Source organism: Manis pentadactyla, chromosome 10, assembly GCF_030020395.1.
Source record: "Manis pentadactyla isolate mManPen7 chromosome 10, mManPen7.hap1, whole genome shotgun sequence".
NCBI classification, from domain to species: Eukaryota; Metazoa; Chordata; class Mammalia; order Pholidota; family Manidae; genus Manis; species Manis pentadactyla.
The window spans coordinates 58,538,583-58,565,349 of NC_080028.1; the positions used below are offsets into that span (position 1 = coordinate 58,538,583).

The 26,767-nt window shown below is 40.1% G+C and overlaps 1 protein-coding gene across 7 annotated transcripts in view; it reads right to left on the bottom strand.

The window, feature by feature from the left end:
* GRIP1 (glutamate receptor interacting protein 1) overlaps nt 1-26,767 on the bottom strand; it is a 676,609-nt gene that overhangs the window by 29,071 nt on the left and 620,771 nt on the right. For all 7 annotated transcript variants that reach the window (XM_036894904.2, XM_036894901.2, XM_036894903.2 and 4 more), the window contains 6 exons: nt 26,356-26,425; nt 24,535-24,680; nt 13,823-13,967; nt 11,532-11,671; nt 11,189-11,383; nt 164-320 (listed from right to left, as the gene is read on the bottom strand). In XM_036894904.2, coding sequence (XP_036750799.1) covers nt 164-320; nt 11,189-11,383; nt 11,532-11,671; nt 13,823-13,967; nt 24,535-24,680; nt 26,356-26,425 — 853 coding nt within the window. The remainder of the gene's footprint in view (nt 1-163; nt 321-11,188; nt 11,384-11,531; nt 11,672-13,822; nt 13,968-24,534; nt 24,681-26,355; nt 26,426-26,767) is intronic.

Here is a 26,767-nt window from a genome sequence, read left to right on the forward strand (position 1 = left end):
TGCGCGATGGGCCCGGGCTACCCCCAGGCAGCCGCAGGTCTCGGAATCCTGCCCAGGGCCGGCGGCTCCGTGCGGTGCTGCCGGTGCTGGCGGGGGTGCCACTGGAAGTGGGGAAGGTCCGATCTGGCCCAGGGGCCTTGAGGCAGCCAGGAGGGGGCCTTACCCACTGACCGTGGACCGGTCCCAGTCTTCGTTACTCAGCCCCACATCGGGGCAAGTCTGGCTTCGTGGCTTCGTGACTGGGGACAAGCTGCCTCTCTGTTTCGGGTTCCTCCAGTCGTAGGTGCTGAAGTTGTACCCCGAGGCCTGAAAGCCAGCGCCTAGAACGAAAACGAAGCATGATCTTCTGTCTCTGAGAACACGTCAAGAGCGGTCAGCTTGGTAACTTACCGTTTTCCGTTAGTTTGATCATGGGGCCTGACATGAACTGAATTTGGGATCATGAACACCATCAAGACAATACTTCAGTCTTACATTCAAAACACATTCACTCCCATTACCCCATTCAATCCTAACAACAACCCTGAGACACCCAAGCAGGAGGCGATGCGTGCTGGGCCTGTGCTTTGTAAGGCTCCTGCCCTGTTCTGTCTAGCCAAGAAGTCCGCTGGGTCAGGGGAATGAGCCCACTAGGCCTGTGTCCAACCCTCAGAAGAGTAGGTTCTGTAAGGTCAGAACCCTGAATTTCTGCCCAGATACCTCTGTCTGTCCTTCTGAGAGTGGGATGTGCCACCAGATGTGGGTTCAGGCCTGAGGGTGGCTAAAGGGCTCCTGTTTGCAGGGGTGTGGATGGAGCTTGAAGATTCACTCTGGGGCCCACAAGTGTTAGGGATGGGCCTGAGGATTACTTAATTCAGCAAGAAATGACATTGTTAGCAAATAGAAGGGTCAGATAGTAACAGCAACAGTGAAAACAACAGGGAATATGTAGTAGGTTCTTTTTATGCATCCAGAACTCCATGGATTGCCTTATTTATTCATCATGACTGTTTGAAGGTAGGTACTATTATTATTTGCATTTTACGAATGCGCATACTAAAGGCTTAGAACAGTAGATCAAGTACCTAGGGATACTTGCAAACTTTCCTGGGGTGCCAGTCATAATGTTCAGTTTTCAGATCCTTAAATTTCATATGCATGGCTTCCCGACACCAACCTCTCTGAGCAAGTACCAGGGTCTGAGACCCACCAGTTCTCCCTTCTGACTTCCTCTTTCACAATTGTTTTTCTGCTACTTTGTGAAGGGAAGACACATTTCTCATGCATCTCAAACCTTTGAAGGAGCTGGGCCCTGGTTATAAGAACTCCTAGCACCAAAACTAGGGATAATTTGGGAAAGCCTCGTTCATGAGGCAGGGGTCTCAGGTGCAAAGCCTTATCTCAACCAGGCACAGACTTTCAACCCTCTCTGTCCAGTATCTCTGCATCTCAGAATTATAGCTGGGACGGTCATTAGGGCTAGGAGGTAGGCTGTGCTCATTTGAATTGCAGAATGAAGACCAACTTCCTCTCTGACAGGCAGTTAAGTCTGATAGGTTTGACGGTGAGACAGTGAGGAAAGGCTTTGGCAATTAGGTTTTATCATGGCTCCATATTTTGACAAAAATATATTTGAAGCATATTTGCAACAAACTAGAAATTACAGTCTTGGCAAATACATTTTGGGAGAAAAAATTTAGATGACAACTTTCAGTGTGTGATGTGGCATTCAGTTTAAAAAAAATTACTTTGGGGGATTCAAATGGGAGATCGGCAGCTTGTTGGCAGGTCTGACTCTATAGCTTGTGCTGTATAGAACCACCCTATGCCGCCTCATCCACCACTTCAGGCTGAAACCTACTGTGTGTGTGTGTGTGTGTGTGTGTGTGTTTACACATGTGTACTGGGTTGCAGTATAATGTGTATTTCTCACTATGTTTAAAAACATTTACCATAGCAAACAGGCCTAGGTCCCCATTTTCACAAATTAAATGACCAGATCACTTAACACAAAATTTCACAATGACCAGATCACATGGGGTGACTCGCTCTGCGGCAGCATTCATGCTTCATCTTCCTCATTCACTTTCCCTCCACTTGTTAGATCCTCTAATGCCATCCTTACTATTAGGGCCCAGAGAAAGCAGGATGTGCAAAGGCTAATGCTCTGATCAAAGAACCTGATCAAGAACGCAGGGGAATGCCCACAGCTGCAAGATGGAGATACTCTATGAACCTTCTATTTAGGATACCCAAGGATTTAGAAGTCCTTGGTGCAGAGAAAATAGTCACAGTTTAGTATCTCATTTTCTTTCTTGGATAACTGCAGAAGTGTGGCTAGTCATTTGGGAAGAAATTTTAGGTGATGAATGTGCAGTTTTCTGTCAAAGTATTGAATTAAGGGAACCCAGATGAATCTCTTTGGGAAGGGGAGTGACTGGCCATCACTGCATTTCTCCTGACTCCCTCTGATGGACTATCCATAGTCTCTTTCTGAACCAAATAAACTAACCCCCAAATACGTGGAGTCTTACTTATTGTGATACAGGAAGAGTTAGGGGAAGCCTGCCCCTCACTTCCCTTGACAGGCTTTAAACCTGTAAGGGCCAAATGGTCCTCTGGGGTATCCTTTTCTGATAAGAATTAACCCATGGGACCATTCATTTCCCTTGGAAGCTCCAGTATGTTTTAAACTGGGCAGATGAACATTCTGATTTTCCTTTCAGCTGTTGTTAAGAAATTCTTGGTGACTTGGGCAAAAGTGTAATCATGGGCTCGAGCAAGTGTGTAACACTGTTACTAGGAAATGCTGCCCTTGAAAGGCATGTATACATATATACCAAGGATGCCTTGTTTTAACAAGCACTGTTAAATGACTATTACATGATAACAGGGCATGAAAAGGGGATACAATTAAAGTGCCTTCAGGTGAGGCATAGATTCAGAAGCCCTGGGTCTGGATCATGCTCTGCTGGCACAGGGATTGAAATGAGGAAAGACCGGGGCTCACATCCCAGCTTTGACCCTTCCTTACTCGGTAGCCTTGGCCGATTCACCTCAGCGTGAAGTAGGGATAGTGATACGTGCCTCACCAGGCTGGTATGAGATTGAGAACGATAGACACAAACGCAAAAGAGCACATTGAGGTTTTAATGAGCTAGATGTCCATGACAAAGTTGATATTTTAACCCAGAGCTGACTCCAATTCCTATTTCTCAACTGATTTAGAATTGATAAGGGAAAGGAGTGATTCATGTATCAAAACTCCTACTGCTAGCAAGGAACCAAAGACCAAGCTTGCTTAAAGACTAGTGAGAACTTCAAGATGTGTGGAGTAAAAGGCACTGCAGGGAAGCGTCAGGAGATGAGATTGATAAAGTAGTCGGGGACTAGATTACAAAGAACCCTGTGTTTTACACTAAGGACCATTGCCTTTATCCTATAACAGAGAACCATCAATTGAGGTTTTTTTTCCCTAAAGATCATTGAATGTGGAATGGTTAGATACTCAAAGTAAGGAGATGAGTAAGTAAATATTTCAGGCCTGATGAAGATTTTATAACAAGGCAGTGGCAATGAATAGAGAGATGCGAGAAATATTAAGCTAGTAGAAAATAGGAAGATGCCTGGGGCCTGGTGACAGTTGGGGGCTACCTGCCTCTTCCAGGCAGGCTCTTGACTGCAGTGGGAGGAAAAGAACCCTCTACCTTGTTTAAACGCCATCATTTGTATTTTCTTTTATGTGGATGTGAACTCAACCCCTAAGTGATGCAGGTGGTTGATAACAGCATAATCAAAAATAGGGAATATCTGAGGGAAATTAGGTTTGGGTAAAGGCAAGCTGGTTGTCACAATTGAGAAGAAGTTAACAGGCCCTGAGGAATATCCCTTTACCCCAAGAGTCAAACTTAAATGCCATAGAAGGAATGGAATAAATGAGGTAGCCCAGGTGTACAAAGAATCAACTGCCAGAAATATAATTAGATGTTGTTTTTACTGAATGATGGTGTAAAGCACCTAAAATTATACAGGTATTACATTGGAGACTAGATTTTAAATTCAAAATTGATAAGAGAAACAACCTGAAAGAGAAGTAAATTTTAAACATGTATTTCCTAAGTAATTAGTCTTTTAATTTAGAGCTGAAATCTTTCTCTTGCCTGCTCTTTCCTCCTTTCTTTCTTTAATTTTAAAGTTTCACTATCTGGTCAGATACTTTGTATCATAGTGTGAAATATGTTATGGACTGAACCTGTGTCCCCACCTCCCAAGTTCGTATGTTGATGCCTGAATCCTGAATATTTTCTGTATTCAGAGGCAGGGCTTTTAAAGATGTAGTTAAGGTTAAATGAGGTCATAAATGTGGGACCACAGTCTAATCACAGTCCAAGGCCAGATATATCCTTGCAAAATTTAAAAATTACACACTGAAGCCATCATCTCTATAAAGTCAAGAGATCAAAGCAGGGATACAAGAGCTCAAGGAAAATTGCAAGGGAAGATGATAGAAAGAGATGAAACATGAGCTAGTAAAGATCAGCAAAGAAATGGAAGAGAAAAATAAAAGCCCCCCCCCCAATGGGGAGAATACTGTTGAGCTTCTTGCTCTGTACTAGTCTCTGTATGTACTATGTTGGTGGTGTCCTTCTAAGAAGAGGAAATTTGCACAAACATGAGAGACACCAGGGATGTGCACACACAGGAGAAAGGCCATATGGGAGGGCCACCACCTGCCAACCGAGGAGAGGTCTCAGGACAAACCAAACCTGCCAATACCTTGATCTTAGACTTCTAGTTTCAATGGTGAGAAGATTAATTTCTGTTGTTTAAACCACTCAGACTGTGTTTTTTTGTTATCACAGCCCAAGCAAACTAATACAAGGTATAAGTCTAGAATTTTCACTGAAAGTCATGTTTAGTTTTATTCATTTGCGTCATGGAAAACAGGGCTTCACAAATGTAGGTACTTCTGAAAGTGGATTGAATTTTGGTATAACGATTTTTAGTTTTAGGGTAACTATGCCTCAGATAGTTGTAAGATTCTGATGCACTAGTATTGTACTGTTTAGTGTTCAGTACCACAATATTGTGCAGATTAATATCTTCCACTTACTTCATACTCAGCATTAACTTAGAAAAGTGAACTAAACATTGTTGGGCCATATTCATAAAGTTTGAAATCAGAGAATGGTTTTGCAATTCAATCTTCAACTCTACAATTTTGAGACTATAGCTCCTGCCATTACTTTCATTTTTGGAAGCTGATTTTAGAAGAGGAAAGCAAGCCAGATAACACCCTGCCAAATTTGTTTCCTAAAGACCCAATTTTGTTAAGAATGAGAACATCAAATCATACATTTGTGTAGCTATTTGTAATTGTTCTTGCCAAGAAACATTCAAAGTGTTTAGATGAAACCGTGGTTTTAAAACAGCACAGAAAAGATAGTTCTATCTTCTCTAGGAATCACCTCAAAACAAAAAGGGATGACAACAGAATGTAAACTCCATGTTTGGCAACACTAGAATCTCAAACTATTGGTAATCTCAAAAATTGGCAATGCATAAAGTTACTAAATTCTGTGAAAGTCAAACAACGGTGGGTGGAGGTGATAAGAAGCCACAAAGAGACATCTATGGTCAGAGATTTCAGAAAGGGCCCAGTCCTCCAAAGCAGGGCCTATGACAGGAGGCAAAACAACAATGCTGTGTTTGGAACACTAGAATGGATGGTGTAGCTGGTGGCGGGAAGTGCCCTGGACTCAGTTGGCACCAGGATAAAGCCAGGGAGGTGGGCTGAAAGCCAGCACAGATGTGCTGTGGACTGGGAGAAGCAGTCTGCCAGGGAGGGAGGCTAGCAGAGAGGAATTCTGCATGGCTGGCCGCCTGCACTTGCTCATCTCTGCTGGTAGAGGAAGGACACTCATCGCAGCTACTACAGACTGGGGATAAGTTTTGCTAGCCAGGGACACAACAACTTGGGCTCTTCTGCCTCAGAACCTCTTGAAAACTTCTGATTCAGGAAGAATTCACCTTACTCAAAAATGAGCAATAATTTAAAAGGAACCAGCATAAAATAAATACCAAGTAAATATCCAAAAAAAAAAGAGAGAAGGAACAGCAAAATAAAGCAATAGCAAATGAAAGATGCTCATGAGTAAAAGGCTGCTCTGGAGCAAATGGTAAATATGAGCAGACTTGCAAAATTTAAGAAATACACACTGAAGCCATCATCTCTAAAAAGCTAGAGATCAAAGCAGGGATATAAGAGCTCAAGGAAAATTGCAAGGCAAGATGATAGAAAGAGATGAAACATGAACTAGTAGAGATCAGCAAAGAAATGGAAGAGAAAAATAAAAGCCCCTCCCAATGGAGAGAATGCTACTGAGCTTCTTGCTCTGTACTAGTCTCTGTATGTACTATGTTCTCAAACTACATTAAAGGAAAGTTGGACTCTGACTGTACTTGTTGGTCTTCTCATCCCAATCATCATCTTTATGAAAACTACAAGGAGGTATGGAAATAAATGAATTATATATCTAATTCAAGTGATAAGGGGAACAAAATCTAAGAAGAATGAAATAAAGTTAACCAAATTAAAAGCAAAAATTTATTTTAAAAAAACTAAGTGGAACTAATAAATAAATGCAAGAGTCAGTTCTTTGGGGAAAATGCTAAATAAAAATGATCCATTACCAATACAATCATGGGAAAGAAGAATAAAAATACAAATATATCATATGTGGAACAATATGGAGATGTAATTGTAGAAACCAAGAAATAAAAAGAAACTAAAAAGACATTATTTAATTGTATGCAATAATTTGAAAACCTGGATGAAATCGTTCTTGTTTTTTTTTTTCTCTGAGAGAATACAAATGATCAACATGACCTCAAAAAGGACCTCACTTCTGAGAATTTATCCAAAGGAAATAAAACTGGTATCTTGAAGAAGTTTCTTCACTACATGTAATTATAGCATTTTTCACAATATTCAAGATATGGATACAACCTAAGTGTCCACAGACAGATGTATTCAGCCATAAAAAAAGGAAATCCTGCCATTTGCAACAACATGGACGAATGAGGAGGACATTAAGCTAAGTGAAATAAGCCAGAGGGAGAAGGCAAATACTATAAGAACTCACTTATATGTGGAACCTAAAAAAAAAAGTCAAATTCATAGAAACAGAGTATAGAATGTGGTTGCCAGAGGCTGGGGAGTGGGAGAGAAATAGAGAGATTTTGGTCTACAGGTATAAACTTTCATTTATGAGGTGAATAAATTCTGGGGATCTAATGTATAGCATAGTGACTATAGTTAATAATTCTGTATTGTATATTTGAAGTTCCTGAGAAAGTAGATCTTAAGCATTCTCACCACGCACACAAATAGTAACTATGAGGTGACAGATGTGTTAATCAACTTGGTGTGCTAACCAGCATTTCACAATATGTACGTATATCCAATCATTCATTTGTACACTTTAAATATATACAATTTTATTTGTCAATTATACCTCAATAAAGCTGAAAAGAAAACTAAAACAAAATATCGAAAGATTATGGTGGAATAAGACAGAAACATAGCCACCTAAGTTGACAGTCAAGAATTATAGACATCCAAAGTGTTACACTGTCCATGAGGGTGACAGAGTTCAGGTACACCACCAACTTGCCTTGACTGACCTTTGCTAAATCCAAAGAAAGCAATCATAGGGTTTCTCAGAGTTAAAAGGAGGAATAAATAAGACAAAGGGGGCCAAAGCTTAAGATTTTGATAAGGCAAAGGGAATGAATATGAGGGTCAAGAGAATGGGGAGTGGTAGAAGCCGACCTAGATGTAGATGGGAAAAAGTTTGCATCCTAGAGCTGCACAATAGGATTGAGAGGCATCTGATTTTGAGACTTCTTTAAACACATTCCTTCTTTCCCCACCAGCTTTGATCACTCCACCCTATTTCTCTTTTCACTAACTCACTCATACTTTGCACTGTTGGTACTTATTGTCTGGCCCTTTAGCTGGGTGACCTCCTCCATGAGAACAGGGGCCATACTTTGTCCATCATTGTATATCCATTGTGTACTGGGCTTATATTGTACCAGCCTTTACATATTTGTTGAATCAATGAAGGGCGCAAGCTTGACAGTCTGGAGAAGCAGCAGCAAAAATAAGGAATGTTGCTGCAAGGACATTGATTTTTGGCCCAAGGAGGAAGATGTGTGTCTTGGAAGTACAACATCCTATTGGACATAGGACTGTTATTGTAGATTAAAAGGTACACTGAGGGCATGCAAGGTCTCCCTGGGATACGGTAGAGAATCTGCTGAGAGGCTGGGGGGACCAGTTGGAGAGACCATCTATATCTCACAACATGGTTTTCAATAGGGAAAAAAGGTATGGTTCTATGCCTTACTTTTAAAAAGTCAAATGCACAAGCACAATCTGGAGAGATCTGGTTTAACCTATTATCACAAGTAAAGGCAAAGAAACCAGACTTTGAGATCTTGGTAAACAATAAGCTGAAAATGAGTAACAGACAGGATGCAACTACCAAAATCCTTATGTGGATGTAGGATGCATCGATGGGTTCTGCGGTCTCCGGCGATCAACGTGGTGGGCTTGTCGGACTGTTGTTAGGACTTTCCTTTCTGAGTGCTACACTTCAATAACTATAGAGTCAAGCTTGAATATATTCAGAAGTGAGGTCCCCAGGATGGTAAAGATACTCAAAAGTAAGTTATGTGAAGAAAAGTTAGAGGAACTGGAGCAATTTTGCTTGGAGAAGGAAAGACCAAAAATGAGTTTTGACTGTCTTTGAGTATCTGAAGGGCTGTCCAGTGGAAAGGGCTTTAGTTGAGTTCTGAATGGCCTTGAGGGTAGAACTAAAATTAATAGGCAGAAGCTACAGGCAGACAGACTTCAGCTCAATACAAGTGAGAACTTGTCCCAGGGGGCACTCCAGCGCACACCATGTGACAACAGGCAGTGTGCTGGCCAGGCAATACAGGCTGAATGGGACATCATCCTCGCTGACCTCTAAATTCTCTCCTAACACCAAAATCATGTGATTAACTGGCCTTTTGACTTCCGTGTTCATTGTGAGAATCAGTTGAGATTAGTTACCAGCTTTACAAACTCAAACCATTTTACAAATATAAGGTATTGTTATTTTTTTTCATCACCTTGATGGATTTCAATTCTGTCCTGCTTGTCGTTTTCTCCACATATCTCTTATCTCTCTTCAATTTCATAAAGATTTCTAATTTATACATGTCAAATTTAATGATTGCAATTCCCTGTCTAGGAATTCACATCTTCAAAATACTTCCTAAGTAAATGGTTCTCCACTTTTTACTATTGAGGGAAAGCCCGTATATGCCATATGCAAACCATGGTCTTGATCCTATGTTGCAAATGGACAGCGTGGCTAAGTTCTTACACATTACCTCACAGGGCAGAATTCCTTAACATCAGTAATATCCTCACAAAAATCTGTGTAACAAGGAAGTTTCCACATCACTTATTATTATTGTTATTAAATATTATTGTTAATAAACAAGCACATCAATAAATAAATTTCAGAGTCTGTTCTGATAGAATTTGACTTAGGTCCCTTAGGCAGAGTCCTCTGGTGTGTCAGCTCTCAGGCAACAAGGTCTGTTATTTGGGGACACAGCTAACTTGTCACTAGGTGTTATGCCATGGAAAAATTAACTGCCAGATAGATAAAAGCTCTAATTCCACAATGCTCCAACATCATCTCTAACAAGTATCCATTTGACAAGTTTGAAATACCATTTCTTTTCATTTTTCTCCAGTCTTCATGGGATATAAACAGAGTAACACAGACAAAGGTAAGCTGAAAGAAGAAATCTAGAACCACAAACACAGCAAACTGGATCCAGACTCTCCAAAAAAGTAGGTCACTAAATCACAAAGCAACCCTCACAGCCAAACATGCGTTCTCTACACTGTTGGTTTATGTACTTTAGTCTCTGACTGACTTAATTCCAGAGCAGAAAAAGGATTTGGGGGCTGGATGTTATATAACACGTTCAAGAGAAAAAAGCTTTATGTTTTTTTACATACACCAAAATTTAATTCCCCATCCCCATCACTGGATATTTTTGTTTCACTAATGTTTCAACATTGTAAACAATGCTTAAAACAACATCTTTGTACCTCTGTCTCTGGTGTAATTGTTTCCTTAGGATGAAGTGCTAGAAATGGACTTGCACGGTATAAGAGATTATGAGCATTTACATTGTCTGTAAATTGTATCTTGATCTTGCTGCCAGATTCCACTGCGCAGCCAGTGCCCAGCCTATGGCTTTCAGTCCAGGTAAAGGTGCCTAGGATGCCCCAATCAGTACTTCTGCCCAGTCTATTGGCCTTTAAGCAGTTGAGCAGCTGAGGCATGACCTGGAACTCAAATATTCTCTTGGTACCACAGGATCTACCTGAAATATGCTTTTTTGAGGGATTTTTTTCAGCAAAGATCCAGATGCAGGCAATCCCATTTATAATCTCAGGCAACAGAAACACACACTTCTCTTCTGATGCTATGTAACACTGGAAGGAAGCTGACTTTTAAAAGAAGCTTTTAGTTTATGTTCTGTGTTAGTCTAATACTTTTTCTGTGTGTTCATATTCTGCTGGTGAGGTTTAGCTTTTAATATAGGCTATACTTCTTCATGTGAAGAAAAATCTACTATATACTTTTATATTTGTAATTACAGCTTTAATAATGAGTATTTGTGGAAACCTGTACAAGTTTCTATTAAAAGCCAGGAGGGGGCAGGAATAAATGGGGTCACAAATCATCAGCTAATCTCTTAAGCACTTCAGCACTCTCCAGTCCATCTCTGTAGAAAGCTTACTAAAAAAGTAAGACAATGGGGCCTTTTTTCAGTGGACCACCTTATTGTGTGGTTTGCTCCATATTGATCTGAGCTCTAAGGACAAGCTCTGAATTGAACACTTGGACATCAGTAGATCTAATGGGGGCCTGCCAGTGTTGGATAAGTGTTTGCGACTATCAGCATTAAGAAGGAAGAAATGTAAGGCTAACACACACAGTGTGTTCAGTGTGGTTGCTCTGACACAGACACAAGTGAAAAAAATAGTATACTTTCCATGGAGCAGAGAGTAGATCTTAGACAGGCTTCAACACCGATGAGTCCTCTGTTCCAGAAGGCTAGGACATACCTTGATTCCCATAGCTGGCGTCTGTCCCAGAGCCATCCCACGAGTCCACAGCGCTGTCCACACTGGGCACGGTGGAGGGGTACACGTCCGCAAGCTTGCCTGGCTTCTGTGCTGCACAGGGGTCCTCCTCCACATCTCCCAAGTCACTCAAGTGGCTGGGAATAGGGAATTTCTTGGGACTTGATGCTGATGGGGCTATAAAGACAGGAAAGGAATTTAAGTCTGAGGGTATACTTAAATAAAAAGATATTCAAAGACTCCCTGGCAGGCATTTCCCTGGAAATGTACATATGGGGAGAGAAATGCACTGGAAATCTTTAATTGGGGTGTTCGACTCACTCACCATCTGTCTGCTTCTTAATTTTCAAGGTGACAGTCTCTCCTGCCATCTGTAACAAATGGATGGCTTCGCTCAGAGGCTTCCCTTTCAAGCTGCTACTGTTGATGGCTAGGATTCGGTCCCCTATGTGGATCGCGCCAGTTCTGAAACACCAAATAATACTAGGAGAGGTAGAAATAATCCCAGCATGCTACTAAATATAAATTCTCTGACATCCTTTATATATTCATAACAATGGAGATATGGCGAGGGTTTCTGGAAAACACTTCTAGCTTTCTCCTGGGCAATGTTACAACTGCATCTGTTGTGAATTACTTTTCGTTTCAAATAAAATTAGAAAAATTGTTTTAATTAGTATTTAAAATAGACTTGTGTGCTTTAAAATTCTAAGAAAGCTGAGTCATTTGGTAACCCTCTTAAAAAATCCCAGGGAAATGGACAATGTTGGAATAATGGAATAAATGGAATGATGTTTAGCCTGGAGCATTCCTTCTTTCTAAAGATCTAAAATGTGGAACATAATCATTACCCCAGATCACCAGAAATGAGACTCAGAGAAATGGGAACATACACCGGACCCTGGGGTAGCCTCCTGTTGGTAATTCCAAGGACTGGAAGAGACTGAATTCAGGAACCAATTTGTGGTACGTCTGAATCCAATTCTGTCACCTTCCAGCTGTGTGACCTGTTTATTTTAACCCCTCTGGGTGGCAGTTTCCTAATCACTACAACAGGGATAAATCATCTCATGGGGGAGCCAAGACAGTTAAATAGAAAAACATACTTTAAAGGCTTAGCATGCTGCTTGAAATGTGGAAAAAGACAGTTAATTTATTGATCAATAAACTAATAAACCTTTTGCTTTTTCCCATCTCTTCCCATTCTTACCCAATTTTGGACTAGCAGATTGGAATGTATGATTCTGATGTTCACTATATCTGCCTTTGTTTGGAAGAACTGGGTGGGGAAGTAGACCCATAGAAGTTAAATTCAGAGATGGTATTCTAACTCAGATCTCTCCGCTTGGGTTGAAGGCTGTAGAGAGGGACTCCCCCATGCTAACCTCCTATTGTACTGAATCACTTTAAATACAGGGAGTGAAGAATTAGCCCAACTCATAGGGCTGCTTGTGAATGAGTGCTCTGGCCACAGCTTGCTTTGGGGGCAGTAGGCAATAGTCACTGGGTACCCCAGGAGACACTGTGGCATTGAGGAGCTAGCTCCTTATCAACTCCACCAACTCATCTACTCACAAGGAATTCTTTTCCCCTGGAAAAGAAAATTCACTTAATTCTTTCATAAAGAACAACCATTAACCATATATGTTGTAAGCCACAGAACACTTGACCAGCAGGTTGCTGAATCAGATCAATATTTATCTTTTCTTGTTGTCTCCCTAACAGAGATATCTAGGGCCATCTTTCTAACAGAGAAACCTCACAATGGAGGATGCCCAAAGAATACTCTATCATAAGTGTCTCAGTTGATATCAGAATATGAAATTCCAACAGAGAAACCCTTTTTGAGCTGCCTCAGTGCCGCCATTGGACAGATGAAGATGTTGGATGAGCTGCTTTCCAAGGTACCTTGCAGCTCCAAAATTCTGCAATGCTGTGTCTCTATTTTGCAAACCATTGTCTTCAAGTGGCAGCATGAACGATGTGTGTGCACTCCTGAGCTAGGTTACTGAAGGAAAGATCTGGTTATGAGGTTTGGAATATGCCCCACAGCATGTCTCAGAAAGAAACACAGTTCAGTGAGGGGCTGGGGTGGGGGTACATCATTGCCACAAGAACAAATGGGCGTTATATATCACAAGATAACCAGGGGGGTCTCTACATTTTGTTTCCCAGACTCTGAAGACAAAGCCTGGGTCATCCCCTGCAGGAAACCCAGCCACGGAGCCCAGTACCTGTCAGGTATTAAGAGGCTCAGTAAATGTTTGCTAAATTGAATTGGACAAGCCTTTTCACCTCCCTGAACTCTAGTCTCCTCCTCTCAAAATAGACACAGTATAAATCTACCCCCAGTTGACTGTGGTCAGTTCATACATTTCTGGAGAGTAACATCAATGCCAAACCTATGACATCTTTTACTGCCTGTAAAATGCTCCTCAAAGTCAAGTTGGAGTTCTGCCTGGGAGTTCCCAAGCTCTAAAATCAATCCTTTGTGCAGATTTGAAAAAGCTGACAGATAACCAAGCAGAAGAGGAGAGCATGGTTTTATGTGTTTTTATGTGAGGATGGAAACCTATCTCAGACACAGGTAACTGTGGCAGTTCCTTCAAATTTTACCTTTCTGCTAATCCTCCTTTTGTGAGGCTTGAAATGATTATAGGATCAAATGGCTCTTCAGTTCCTGAAATTGTGATGCCAAGGGGCCCCCCATAGCGCTTTAGCTCCACAGTGTAAATGATTGCTCCGGAACTTTCCTGCTCATCTGCAATAAATGCCAAGGGGACATATTTGGTTTCTTGGGAAAAAGCAAAGTTATAAGACACATATATTCACACATAAAATAAGAAAGCCAAAACATCATCATCAAAGCATTATGTCTCAGAAAATAATCACATAGGGAAGTAGCATTTCCTTGGTAGGATATTACATCCTAATACAGGACTGTAGTGGTCACCAGTGCCTGGTGACTGGTGTTTTAAACCTGTGAGTGATCCACCCAGCTGGTGCTGCACGCCCTTTACACTGCATCCACGCCCAGCACAGTGCTTGCCCAGCGTTTTGTAAGTGGGCCACAAATACCTGTGGAATGAGCACATGGCTGAGGAGGCAATACGGGGGGAGAGACAGTCATGCAGTGACAAAGACACTGGGCTACCCAATCCCTATTTTCAGGCTTTACAAGCAAGCGAACTTTCAATATAGAAAAATTCATTTTACTGAGGGCTGGAGCAAACTTTAACATATGCATGGGCAAGTGGAGCTTAAAGAGGCTGGCTTAGAAATCTAGAATCCCGTAAATATCATTCCACTGATTGTGTCTTAAAACGTGAATCCTATGGAATAGCTCACAGATATTAAAGCAGAGGTTTGAATTGATTCTCTCTCTTCTATTCTTGAGATTAAGAATGATGTAATGAGGCTGCCACACTGTCATGCACTAATTGTCACTATTTAACATGAATATGAAGGAGTATGGGACACCTTCAAATTTGTTGAGTGTTTTGACTGTGTCCAGAATGGCAAAAATCAAGTCTCAGAATTCAAAAGGTTTTATTTGCTTATGACATGCTTAAAATGCTTGAGCATTTCTTGTTTTTTTCTTTGGGCCTGGGAACAATGAATGAGAGCTGATTCATTTCTGTACCTAAGGATACAATGAAATGGTCCAGTAGCTACTTTAAGAAAACAGCCAGCTTTTACATAGTGAAGCATTAACACATTCACATCTGTGCAATGAACAGCTGTTCATTTATGACATGAAACCCAAAATAAGGAGGAAAAGAAAAGCTTGAATTAACAACTCAATTATGTGTGTGTGCAGTGAAGAATTACGAAGAATACAAAATGAAAGGTCTACAGAGTAATGTAGGAAGCGATGCATCCTCTCCCACCGGCTTCACTCTGGCCATAGACTGGGAGTTCTGGAACGTAGCCTCACCTTCACTTTCTCAATCTCTACTCCTGCTAAGCTCCACACAGAGAGAATTAAAGCCCAACTGCCATGCACTACAATACTTAAAGTAACATCATAGGGTATAAAAATCTTCGATGTTGATTCAAATTTATATTGGCAGCTGAGAAGCCTCCACATCAAGCATTCAATAGCTCTTTTGATGGTTCACAAACTTCTTCCAGGTTTCTACTTAAGTTGTAGCCAACAGGCTGATGATGGTCTGCTAAGGAGCTGCTGAGAGAAGCACCATGATACAGGGCAACCAAAGAAGGGAGGCAGAGGGCACATGTCTACATTTTTCTACACTAAGAGAGATTGTCACCCTTCAGAGCTGGTTTTGACATAAATGAATAGGATATTATTAGATAGAGTACATGGACTTTGTAGACTGTGCCACCACCTATATTCTGGATAAAATTACAGGTGAGTCATTTGATTAGTAAACCTTGGTATAATTAAATATTTGCTACTGCTGGGCACTAGCACGTAATTACCATTGGCCATTCAGCATGGTACATATGCCAGGGGAAAGACCCTCACCCTGTATTGTTCTCCCTTAACAGGAGAAGCATGAGCTCTACCTTGTCCATGGACACCGATCATTCGGGATTTGCCATCAGCTCTCTATGGGAGTTGGGAGATGGGATAGCTAGCTGCCCAGTACCTGAAACCCAGCTGCCCAGAACCAGGGAATCTGTGGCAAGTTTCAGTTGAAACTTCAGTCCAAATTAAATCAACCACTGGTCCATAGGAGCTGAGCTTGGGTACAGTCCCACTCACTGGGAGAAGGGAGAGAAACTGGTTCTGGTTAGCTCATCCTTTAGGTAACCCAGAGTGAGTGCCCTGTGTTATTTTTGGACAATTCTGCAAATTGTACCACAAAGATGCCAACACCAGAAATGGAGTAAAAGGGTTTGGGACAGTTTCAGGCCACCTTATGCAGGGACACTTTTAATGAGGCATCTTAGAACTCATAGTAACTAGAAGACAACTATTAAGGCACTCAGAGTTTATATAATGATGGAGATGCAAATATGAAAAATGGCACTATCTATTGTTTTCCTTCATAATCAAGTAAAATGATTTATTTTCAAAAGATGGAGACTACAGATACATTCCGCTGAAGACCCTCTTTTCAATACATGACCCCTCTGCAAAAATCTCTAGTTAATGAAGTTAATCAATTATGACTATTATCGTAGTTGATTTTATATCATTAGTCAGACAGATTTAAAATTTTTCCTAAATACTATTACATAATCATTGCATGAGCTTAAAAAAAAACTGTTAGGCTAATGAAAGTGTGGTTAGCCTGGTGCAATGCAAACAGGTTACTCTATAAAATGGGAATAATGATGCCTGAAAAATGGCAGGATCTTAAGAAGGACATTTTCCTGTGACTCTGTTGAGGTAGAAACCAAAAGAAATGCTGTTCCATTTAAGTTATGACAGAAATGGAAGCTTATTTATGATTTCTTCAACAAATTGTCAAAAATGCAAAAAAAATTCGGAGATGTAAGAGACATTACAAGCAAAAGCAATGAATAGACATGTGTGCATCCTAGTTAAAACCAAACTCTTTTAAAAATGTGTCCATCCATGGTGTGGGGGATCATGGGGAGAACAGTGTAGCACAGAGAAGGCACATAGTGGATCTGTGGCATCTTGCTGCACTGATGGACAGTGACTGCATTGGGGTACGGGTGGGGACTTGATAATATGGGTAAATGTAGTAACCACATTGTTTTTTCATGTGGAACCTTCATAACAGTGTATATCAATCATACCTTAATAAAAAACTAAAAAAAAAATGTGTCCATCATCTACTTACCTATCTAGCTATCAATCAATCACCTCTCTATACATGCATATGAAAATCAGGGAAATCAGAATATTGAGTGAATATATGATGATATTAAGAATTATTGTTAATATTTCCAACTGGTGATATTTACTTGTAAATTTTAAGGAAGTACAGTCTAGGGATACATTAACAGTTTTTCTAATAAGTAATGATATATTTGGAATTTCTCCAAAATAATTTAGTATGTGGGTGTTGTGGGGAAATTAGGGTGTGAGTATAGCTGAAGCAAGATTGATCCCAAGTTAATAATTGTTGATGCTATGTGACCTAAGATGGCTCATCACATCATCTTTCTCTAGTTTTTAAAATATATTTGAAGTTGTCAGAAAAAATTTTTTAAAAGAAAATATATTAATTCTTTAATTAAAATAATTAATTCCCTGAAGCCCTATGTGGATGCCTTTGAGTACACAGATATTAAATTAGTTTGGCTTCCTTTCATAGATGATAGTGGTGACGGCTGCCTGTACACTGTCTCATCCAGACCCTGTGGCCCATCTGCTAGCAAGGCAAGGTTCCCAGACCCTCCCACTGCCACTTGCTCTAGCGGCTGCCCCACCTGGGCTCTGCTGCTTTTCACAGCAACGGTTTCTTCCTAAATTGCTTTTCTGCTTGGGAGTCAGCCTTTGCCTCTCCCCCACATCTATTTTCACCAGAGCTGCCAACATATAATTCCTTCCCTTTTCTTCCTATAATATTTTTAAAGCATACATCGGAATATGCTACTCCCTTACTTAAAGCTTTTCATTAGTTCCCCAATTCCTTAAGAATAAAATACAACCCCTCTTCAGGAGCTGAGCTGGAGCATGTGTCCAGTGGGTCACACCATCCTCCCCGATCCCAATCCAATCGCCCAGCTTCTCTCCTCATTGAACCACCTGCAGTTCCTTAAAAAACACACTTCCAATGGCTTTTAACCTTGCGTATGTTACTCCCTGTGCACAAACATCTTTGGTCCCCTGGAGAATTCTCACTCTAACTCTAAAACTTGGCTCAGGTATCTTCTCTTTCAGGAAGGTTCCTGGCTCCTCGGCTGAGGCAGAGCTTTCCTATGAAATCCCACAGCTTCTGTGTATTTTCTCAGTGTTCTCAACTTCTTATTCTAATTCTTACTGCCTTCATCAAGGACAAAAATTAAATTAAATTTAAACTCTCCCTAAAAAGAAAAATTAAGTCTTAAGGAATAAGAAGATTCAGTCAGGTAGGGTTGAGCTTTGCAGGGCTACAAACCATTGTAATGTAACAGCTAAGATTCTTTGCTTCCCAGGAACCAATTTTTGCCCCCATCAAGAATGCATATTCTAGTACATACTTTTCACCCTGTTTTAATTATCTCTTTACTTGCCTCCTCCATTAGAATAGGATCACCTTGACAACAGATTTTTACCTTTGTAGCCCCAGAGCCTAGAACTATGTCCAGCACCAAGGAGACTTTAGCAAATGCCTAAGCAAACAAGCAAAAAGGTAAATGAAAGTTAGCATGCAGTCACTGGCTTCGAAGGAAGAGGTCTCTAAGAAGCTTTGTGAGCCGTCCTCTCTGCTACTCTAAGGCCTAGTTTCCTTCTTCAAGGTGATACAAACCCATCTGGCTCATTCAAAGAGCAAGAATAAGACCTGGGCTGCTACCATGGGAATCATGAAACCTAGAACATCCTCCCTCCACAGTTCCAAGAGCGCCTGAGTCAGCTTCAGGCTACACTTCCATTCCATCCGCTCTTCCTGGGCGTTAGCCCAACTGGCAGCTTTAAGGCCTTGCAGCTTAGGAGGAGGGTGATAATTGCCATTTATGCTCAGACCACTTTGAAGGTGGAAGCCATCCAAGATACCCTCTCCGTGAAGCTGCTCCAGCTTAGAAAGGAGCAGCTGGAGTGTTTAACCAGAGCAGAAACTTTCTGAGAAGGAAAAATGCAGGATCACCAGTAAGTTTCAAAGTAAGCTTGAGCAGATGTTAATGATATTATAAGCAGCTTTTATATCACAACAGAAGGTTTACAACTTTTAGTGAAAAACATGAAAGAGGGCCAGCCTACTTGTTTGTTCTGCTTAGCTCTAGTTAAGAAAATTAATGGGACCACGGAGCAGATGCAAAATTGCAGCATTACTTATCTGCTATGTTATTTTCAGGCTTCTTGAGTGCCGCCTATTTAACAAAATGAACACTATCTGGCTTGAATCCATAATGGCAGCTGCTTCTGTGGCCAAATAGGAGGCTTGGATTTGGGAGACAGCCTTTGGAATGCATAAGTGTACAGGTCAATCAAAGTTCACTTCAACTAAAAGTGATGGAATTCATTTCACAGAGTATAGCTACATTTCTTGGAGGTGGACAGGTCTGGGAAAAGAAACATTTATAACAATACCACCTACAGCTCCCTCATGCTTGTGTGGTCCTTTTACTTGACCACATCAAAATAATGTACTAACAGAGTTTCAAGGAGTTGTTGACTGCTTACGAGTAGAATTTGGATTTATTTATGGAAGTGATCATTTGTAAGTCTGCAAGATAGGTTGCTTGCGACAGTGCTTCTCAAAGTGAGGTCTTGGCACTAGTGACTTCACATTATCTGAGAACATGTTAGAAATACAAATTCTCAGCTCCACCCCAGGCCTGTAGGAGTCTGAAATTCTGGCAGAGAGGGGCCCACTACAAGCCCTCTGGGTGACTTTGATGCTGACTCCCAGCGTGAAAGCCATTACTTTGAGATTGAGGATGAAAAAAGAGTACTTAAAAAAAAAAATTTAAGTCCATCATAGGCTCTTCTTGCAGCGAGCCTCTTGCCAAAACAACTCCTACCACTGATCCTGGCAGAAGCAGGATCATTTTGGTTGCTTGTTGTGGGTAAAATTGCAGTGTTTCCAGAATCTCTGGCCTGGCCTTGGTGCATCTCTGTATCAATAGGTATTCCCAGGGGGTGGAGAGCAGTAGTCCATCTCCGTATCAATAGGTAATTATGAGGGCTGAGGGCTAGTGAGGGCATATCTGGACTGGTGAGATTGGGTGCGGTCCCTTCTTCTGCAGCTGGGTCACAAGAGACATGGGAGAGCAGAAGTGGACGACTGCTTGTAAGAGATAAATGGGTTTCTGTCACTTATTTCTCCCTTCTACTGACTTCGGTTTCAAAGATATTTTGCCCCAGTAATTTTCCCCCTGGAGTCACAGTTGTGATGGGGCATCTCTGCTTCTTCAAACTAGATTTGAGGGGTGCAAATAACTCACCTTGGTTAACACTGATGAAGTAAAAAACATATGAAAGCCCAAATCATTAAAGGGCAGATTTAACTGGTACTAAGGCTGCATTTCTATAAACCCTGTTTAATGTGTAAGGGTAATTTGCTTTGGATGGGACAAGTTGCAAATTAGAGAAACCTAATTCTCTATACAGATTAGAGCCTGTGAAGGTAAAATACTAAATTTATGGTCTGTACAAAAGTACTGTATATTAGAAGTAAGGTGCTCTAAATCAAGAGAAATCATTAGCAGCTGTATATTTGATTGGGCCAAAGGCAGAAATACAATGCAGACCCTTAGACATTGTTTAGGACAGATTTGGAAGCTTCTATCTGTTTCTTCCAACAACTCCCCCAAATTCTCTACTCTCTGTTTCAGGGCTCCTCTTCAGATCTCCAGGTTCTCCTCTTCATTTACATGGATGTAGAAGCAACACAAAACATTTTATTTCAAGACACTTCTTTATCTCTTTGGGGATCTGGGGTTGAGTGACAGACATCATTCTGGAGCCTTGGACCCAGGCAAGCACCATTTGGCTCTAGCTGATTTATGTGCCTGTAGTAATGAAAGATGACAAATACAAAAGCTCCTGAAGGCAGAATGGTCGCTGAATATGGGGGTGGGTACCCTATAATCCCCAATGTTCTGAAAGATTTGGCCATCATAAAATAAAGCTAAAATTAATTTAAAACATCTAGTAATAGGCTGTTGGTAGTCAGCATTAACTGGGCCTCAGTAAGTGCCAAACATTGCTGAAGTTTTAATTATATTAGCTCTTTTGATCCTTAAAACAGCCATGTAAAGTAGGCATGAAGTGGACATTTATCGATGAGTAAACTGATGCTCAGAGAAGTTAACGTTCTCACGGTTCCCAGCTCATCAGCTGTAGAGCCGGTCTAGTGTTCTCATCATGTCATTCTTGTTTTCCCTGGCCTGGGCTAGAAACAGAGTCAATTCAGACTTTCTTGAATGCCTCATTCAATACTTCGGGAAACAGTGCAGATGGAAGATGTGCTTACATTCTGAAGCAATGTCTGTTAAGCCCCTTGCCATATTGCTATCTTAGGAAATGAAGTTTTATCAAGTATGATTATAAATTTCTGTAACTGATGAGGAAACAAGGGTGGAGAGGAACAGACAATTAAAGAAAGAAATGGAGGACTCCTGGAGTACAAAACGTCTGGTGTTAGTATGAGCAATATTTCAGGAAGTGCACAATATATGCTGAATACTATTATTCTAAAATATAGAGACAAAAAATGGCAACAATTCAAACCACCAGTTTAATTTCAGATTAAATACAGTACCAAACTTCCCAAATCAGTGACTGCTGTAATGATGAACATTTATTTCCCACTCATTTATGTCTTGATGAGAGATCAGAACAAATGTGGGGAAAGGCATTTCAGGATGTAATAACAGTAAAAATAGACCCCACTTATTGAATACTGCTTGTGCCAGTAAATATCACTCTCAACAAGGTACAACAGCTTCCTGAAATGGGTATTATGTGCACATTACTGAAAATGGAACTCAAGCTCAGACAGTCTGAGTAACTTGCCCAAGTTTGCACAGCTCAGATGTGGTAGAGCTGGATGTTAAACTCAGGTCTGATTTTAAAGTATGTGCTCTTTATGACTACAAATTTTGCCTATAGAACTAATCTATAACCAGGTTTTTCATTTTGAATATATTCACCGCCCACCCCACCCCACTGACCTGATCTGAACTTAAAAAAATCAGTTACTCAAGTTATATTCTCATGGGAAAAGGGTATATAGAAATGCTCACATCCTTCCAAATTGATAATCAGGTGATAACTTTCAAAGAGTGGTCTGTTATAAAAACATGTCTGAAGGAGTATTATATTTTCCTATGCCAATTTGAGAAAATCTGATTTGGGTAAATACTTCTCTCACACCTATGTTTATAGAATTAGTTTGGTTAGGTGCATAGTTTTCAAAGGAAGGATTTAGGATTTTAAAAACAGGACCTTTTAAAAATTTAAAATAAAATTAATAAAATAAACTTTAATAAGCATATTAAATTTAATAAGCATATTAGGCAAAAGGATTGTAGGGGGAAAGGCCTGCAGGGCAACAAAGGAGCCAAAAGAAAGCAACCCAGAGTAAGATCTGGCCTTCCTAGAGCTCAGCTGTTTCTACAACTCCTCCCAGTATCTGCACTGCTGGGCTTTGGAACTGGGAACATCCCCAGCTGTGAGCACCATACATATTCATCTCTGGCTTGGTGTTTTCATTCTGCAAGGAAGGTGGCTGAGATCTGTTTAGCTTGGCAAATCATGCAAAATGGGTTTCTCCACAGAGGTCTGCCTCTTCACTAGGGCAGAGCCCAGACTGATGCTGGAAGCTTTATCCCTCTTTTGATATAAATCCCCAAAAGTGCAATGGAAGAATGCTTCTAGAGAGGAATGCAAATGTTGGTACAGAAAATCAGCTGCTTGGGAAGTCACGAGTAGAAACCTATGTATATTTCTAAATGTTGGTTATAAAATATATTTGGATATAATCATCCCAACCAACTGTACTGATGGATGTAACTACCACCTTGCTTTGATTTTGAATAGGAATCATAAACATATGGCCTGACATGACCACAAACACTAGATCTAAATGGTTTGACTACAGGACAATCCAGAACCTTGACAATAACTCATTATTGGCTGGGATGAAACTATATGCAATCGAATGTCAACCAATCTCCGTTTAACCAATTTACTGGATAATTGTGGCAGTCCACCCTCTTTGTAAAATATGCTGACTAATGCCATAGAATGTTCCAGAGTAATAGGTTTCTCTCTAGAACACCTGTGAACCTCTGTTTCTGCCACCAACTGAGTTGTAAGCTTAAAAATTTACAGTTAATTATGTTTACTTCCAAGACTGTTTATGCCAGTTTTACTTGTAATTGTGTAATTGAATGAATCTCACACAATCTGTGAAATGTGAATATAATGGTTCTATGAGAACAAAATCAAATGTTTTGGAAAGATTCGTTAAGAGGGAGTCTCATTAGGCAAAAAGCAGCTATTAACTACCTAGAGGAAAATCTTGAAAACATTAGGGAAATAAAAATCTACATGGAGTAAACATTCAAATTGCTTTAAATTCTTTAAGTTCTTCCTGTATTAAAATAAAAATGAAACCAAAACTGGAAATCATAAACTGTATATTCTGGGTATGGTTTAGGCAAATAAATAAAGGAACTCATAAGTATAATCAACAGAATGATATGCATAAGAAAGATTGACTTCATTCATAAGATTGGCAAAATCTTATATTAAATGTTTTGTGTTACGGATATATATCGCTTTCTATAATTCCCCATATTAGCTGGCTCTTTCTATTAATTGACTTTTTTCAGTTAGCTCTGGGTTCTTATCCTAATCAGAGAAAAGGGCTTCTACTGCAGGGCTACTAAGATTGTGTTCCTTGGCCATATCAGCATGACTAGGGAGTTGGTTAGAAATGCAGAACCGCAGGCCCCATGTGGGGTTAGTGCCCAGGAAGTGTGTTTTAACAAGCTCTGCAGGTGATTTTTGAGGCCTATTGAAGTTTGAGAAGCACTGTGCCACTGTATGACTATTACTGGCAGCACTAAAAATGGATATAGCCCTTTTAGAAGGCAGCTTGGAACAAGACTCATCAGTAATCATGGCAATTTCCCTTTTATTCTGACTCAGCGGAATATTTCCTAAGTCAGTAATTCAAAATAAGAAGAAAAGCTGAACTAAGATATCCAGGCATAAAGATATCCATGATTGTACTATATAGATAGTACAATAATGAAACAATTAGAAGCAGTCTAAGGAAGAAGAGAAGAATAGTATAAATAAATTACAGGCTATAAATAAAAATGATAGATAGTAAGGGTTTGTAAAAGGCAATATATTTATAAGTTAAGTAAAAAACATAATATACATGATGGTTATAATTATGTACAGAAATATCAACTAGAAAATGACTAGTTCCATTGTGTTAGGGTGATATTGGTGATAATTTAGTTTTCATACTTAAAAATTATTTTAATACAGTTGTAATAATGATTACATAATGAAAATATCTTATTACATCATTTAAAAACACCACTACTTAAAATTCATACTACACTCTCAATGCACAATTTGAAGACCCTTTTGACTATGTAGAACACTGCTACAATGCCACTAGCCAGCTGTTGTATGTCAAACATCAAGATCGAATAATTTCTGTAACAGATGGGCAGTTAGAAAAATCAGTCTTAACTAAGGAGGCTGTCAATACCTGAATTATCTTCATCTTTGCGGATTTTGAGCTTCACCAGATCTTCACACTGCTGGAGGATCTGAACAGCATCTTCCATGGCACAATTGTCCAGCCGGATGTTATCTATTGCAAGTAACTTATCCCCAAGTTCCAGGGTTCCAGTTCTGTTAGTAAATGTATAGCAACACATGATTCATGATGAGCACTTAACCAGGTTATTTAAGAGGCACTAAGCATAATGTGGCATTATGGTAGTCTTTAGAGAAAAAGAGGTCCTTCAGTTGTTTTTAAATTGCATTTTATTGACAAATTCCTTTTGTCTGGTCTAATTTTGGATGGTGCCATGACATTAAATTTTACAGAGTATTAAAACATATTTTCTTACGCTTTCTTCAGTTAGACCAGGACAACTGTATCAGCTTCACTCAGGAATTCTAAGGTTGCTTGCTAGGGAGGGAGGTAATGGGCTGGGGTTTATAGTGAGCAAGTGTGTTTCTACACATTGTTGCACCACTGTTGATCATCAACAGTCCAAGGATAGGAAAGGGTTGAGGAAGTGAGGGCAGTCAAGGTGGGATAGACTCAGTGGAAGTCTGAGTCTTGGTGTCTCTGCCAGTCCCAGCTGCACCAGGAAACTCATTGTGGCCTCAGGAGGGACGAAGGTGAATCTGAAGCTACCTATCTGGAAAGTGGCCATTGAGAGTCTAATACTGTGGACCGCTGCAGTTCTGCTGAAAGTTTTTAAGGTCCATCATGAAATGAGAAAAATAATGAGAATGTACATGCATTTGTGTGTGTGTAGATGCACACACACACACATATTTTTAAGAAAGGTTACAATTTGGTAAGAGCTATCCTCTGTGCATTATGTCTCTGTCACATTGCTCATTGCTTCCCAGTGTCCATTCTCTCCTTCTTTCTTCTGGGTCACCCCCTAAAGATGCATGCCCCAGACTCTCTCAGCAGAGAGCCACCTCCCCTCTATGGCTATTACAATGACTGAGCAAGCTGGGGGATGGCACAGCTCCTTCCCTGGCTCGGCACTGCCCACCTATCTCCCAAGTGTTGTATGAGAGACACACTTCTGTCTTGTTTGAGCCACTTTGTTTACAAGTATTTTTGTTACAGCATCTGAGCCTATACCTATATACCTAAACTCATACAATATCCTTCCTACTTTTTGAGTGTTAGAATATTTTCTTAACAAAATGACTGTGATATGGAGAAGACAAATAATAGCTCTATAATATCTTGAAATGACTGTGATAATAGATGGGATCTTTTTTTATAAAAAGTCCTTAATTGGAAAATAAAAAGGTTAATAGTCTTATAGTAGTATTCTTATTAGTATTAGAAATAGTAATCAGAAATATTTTTGATCTGTGTGATCAAAAATTTGATATTCCCTGATTCTGATGGTATGAGGACCTAAACATTGGGAGACATGAACATTGTTTGTTTAAAATTCAGAACATTTAGGCATCTAGGAAAGCTTTCCCATAAGCTGACATCTTTATGTGTGGTGTTGTTATTGGGGCCACTTTTTTAGCTGGAAACTAAAGGACAGAAGACAATCAGTGAAGGGGAGCTTATGTTGGATTCATGAAAGACCCTGTCACACTTTCAGGTGACTTTTTTCTGTACAAATAAACTGACATGAGGGGAGAGATTTACACAGCAATGATAGGGATGTCAAAAATGATTGATTAGAGGTGGCTGTCTGGAAAATACTGAGAATACCATAATCCATTAACAAGGTCTACCTTGGGTGTGGAAGGGGTCATTTCTGTCTTAATTAAGAAATGCCTTGGAATGAACCAGAAAATCCATTTTCCTTACCTGTGTGCCACACTGCCTTTCTTGATATCTGATATAACAAGGGGGTCTCCTGGTTTTCTACTGGATGGTGCTGTAGTAATAAAGATACAATAGGCACATCTTTATACCCATGATTCATCCTGTACATTTCTTTACATTATTGTACATTTTCCATTTTATAACAACTGTTAATGCAAGTTTGTATGCAAAGCCAAGGTGATCAGCAGATGAATCAGAAAATGTGCACATGACATCTTGATATAAAATGTTTGCATGTAAGTATTTACAAACTTACAGAACTAAGGCAGTCATTTTAAGTTTGTAATTAGAGAAAACAATTGGAGGGCTGTTCATCAGGTTTCAGTCTGTTTCTATCTGTGATTCTCAAGAAAGAGGTGAAGAATGGATCCCCCAAGAGGAGAGAATTTAAAGT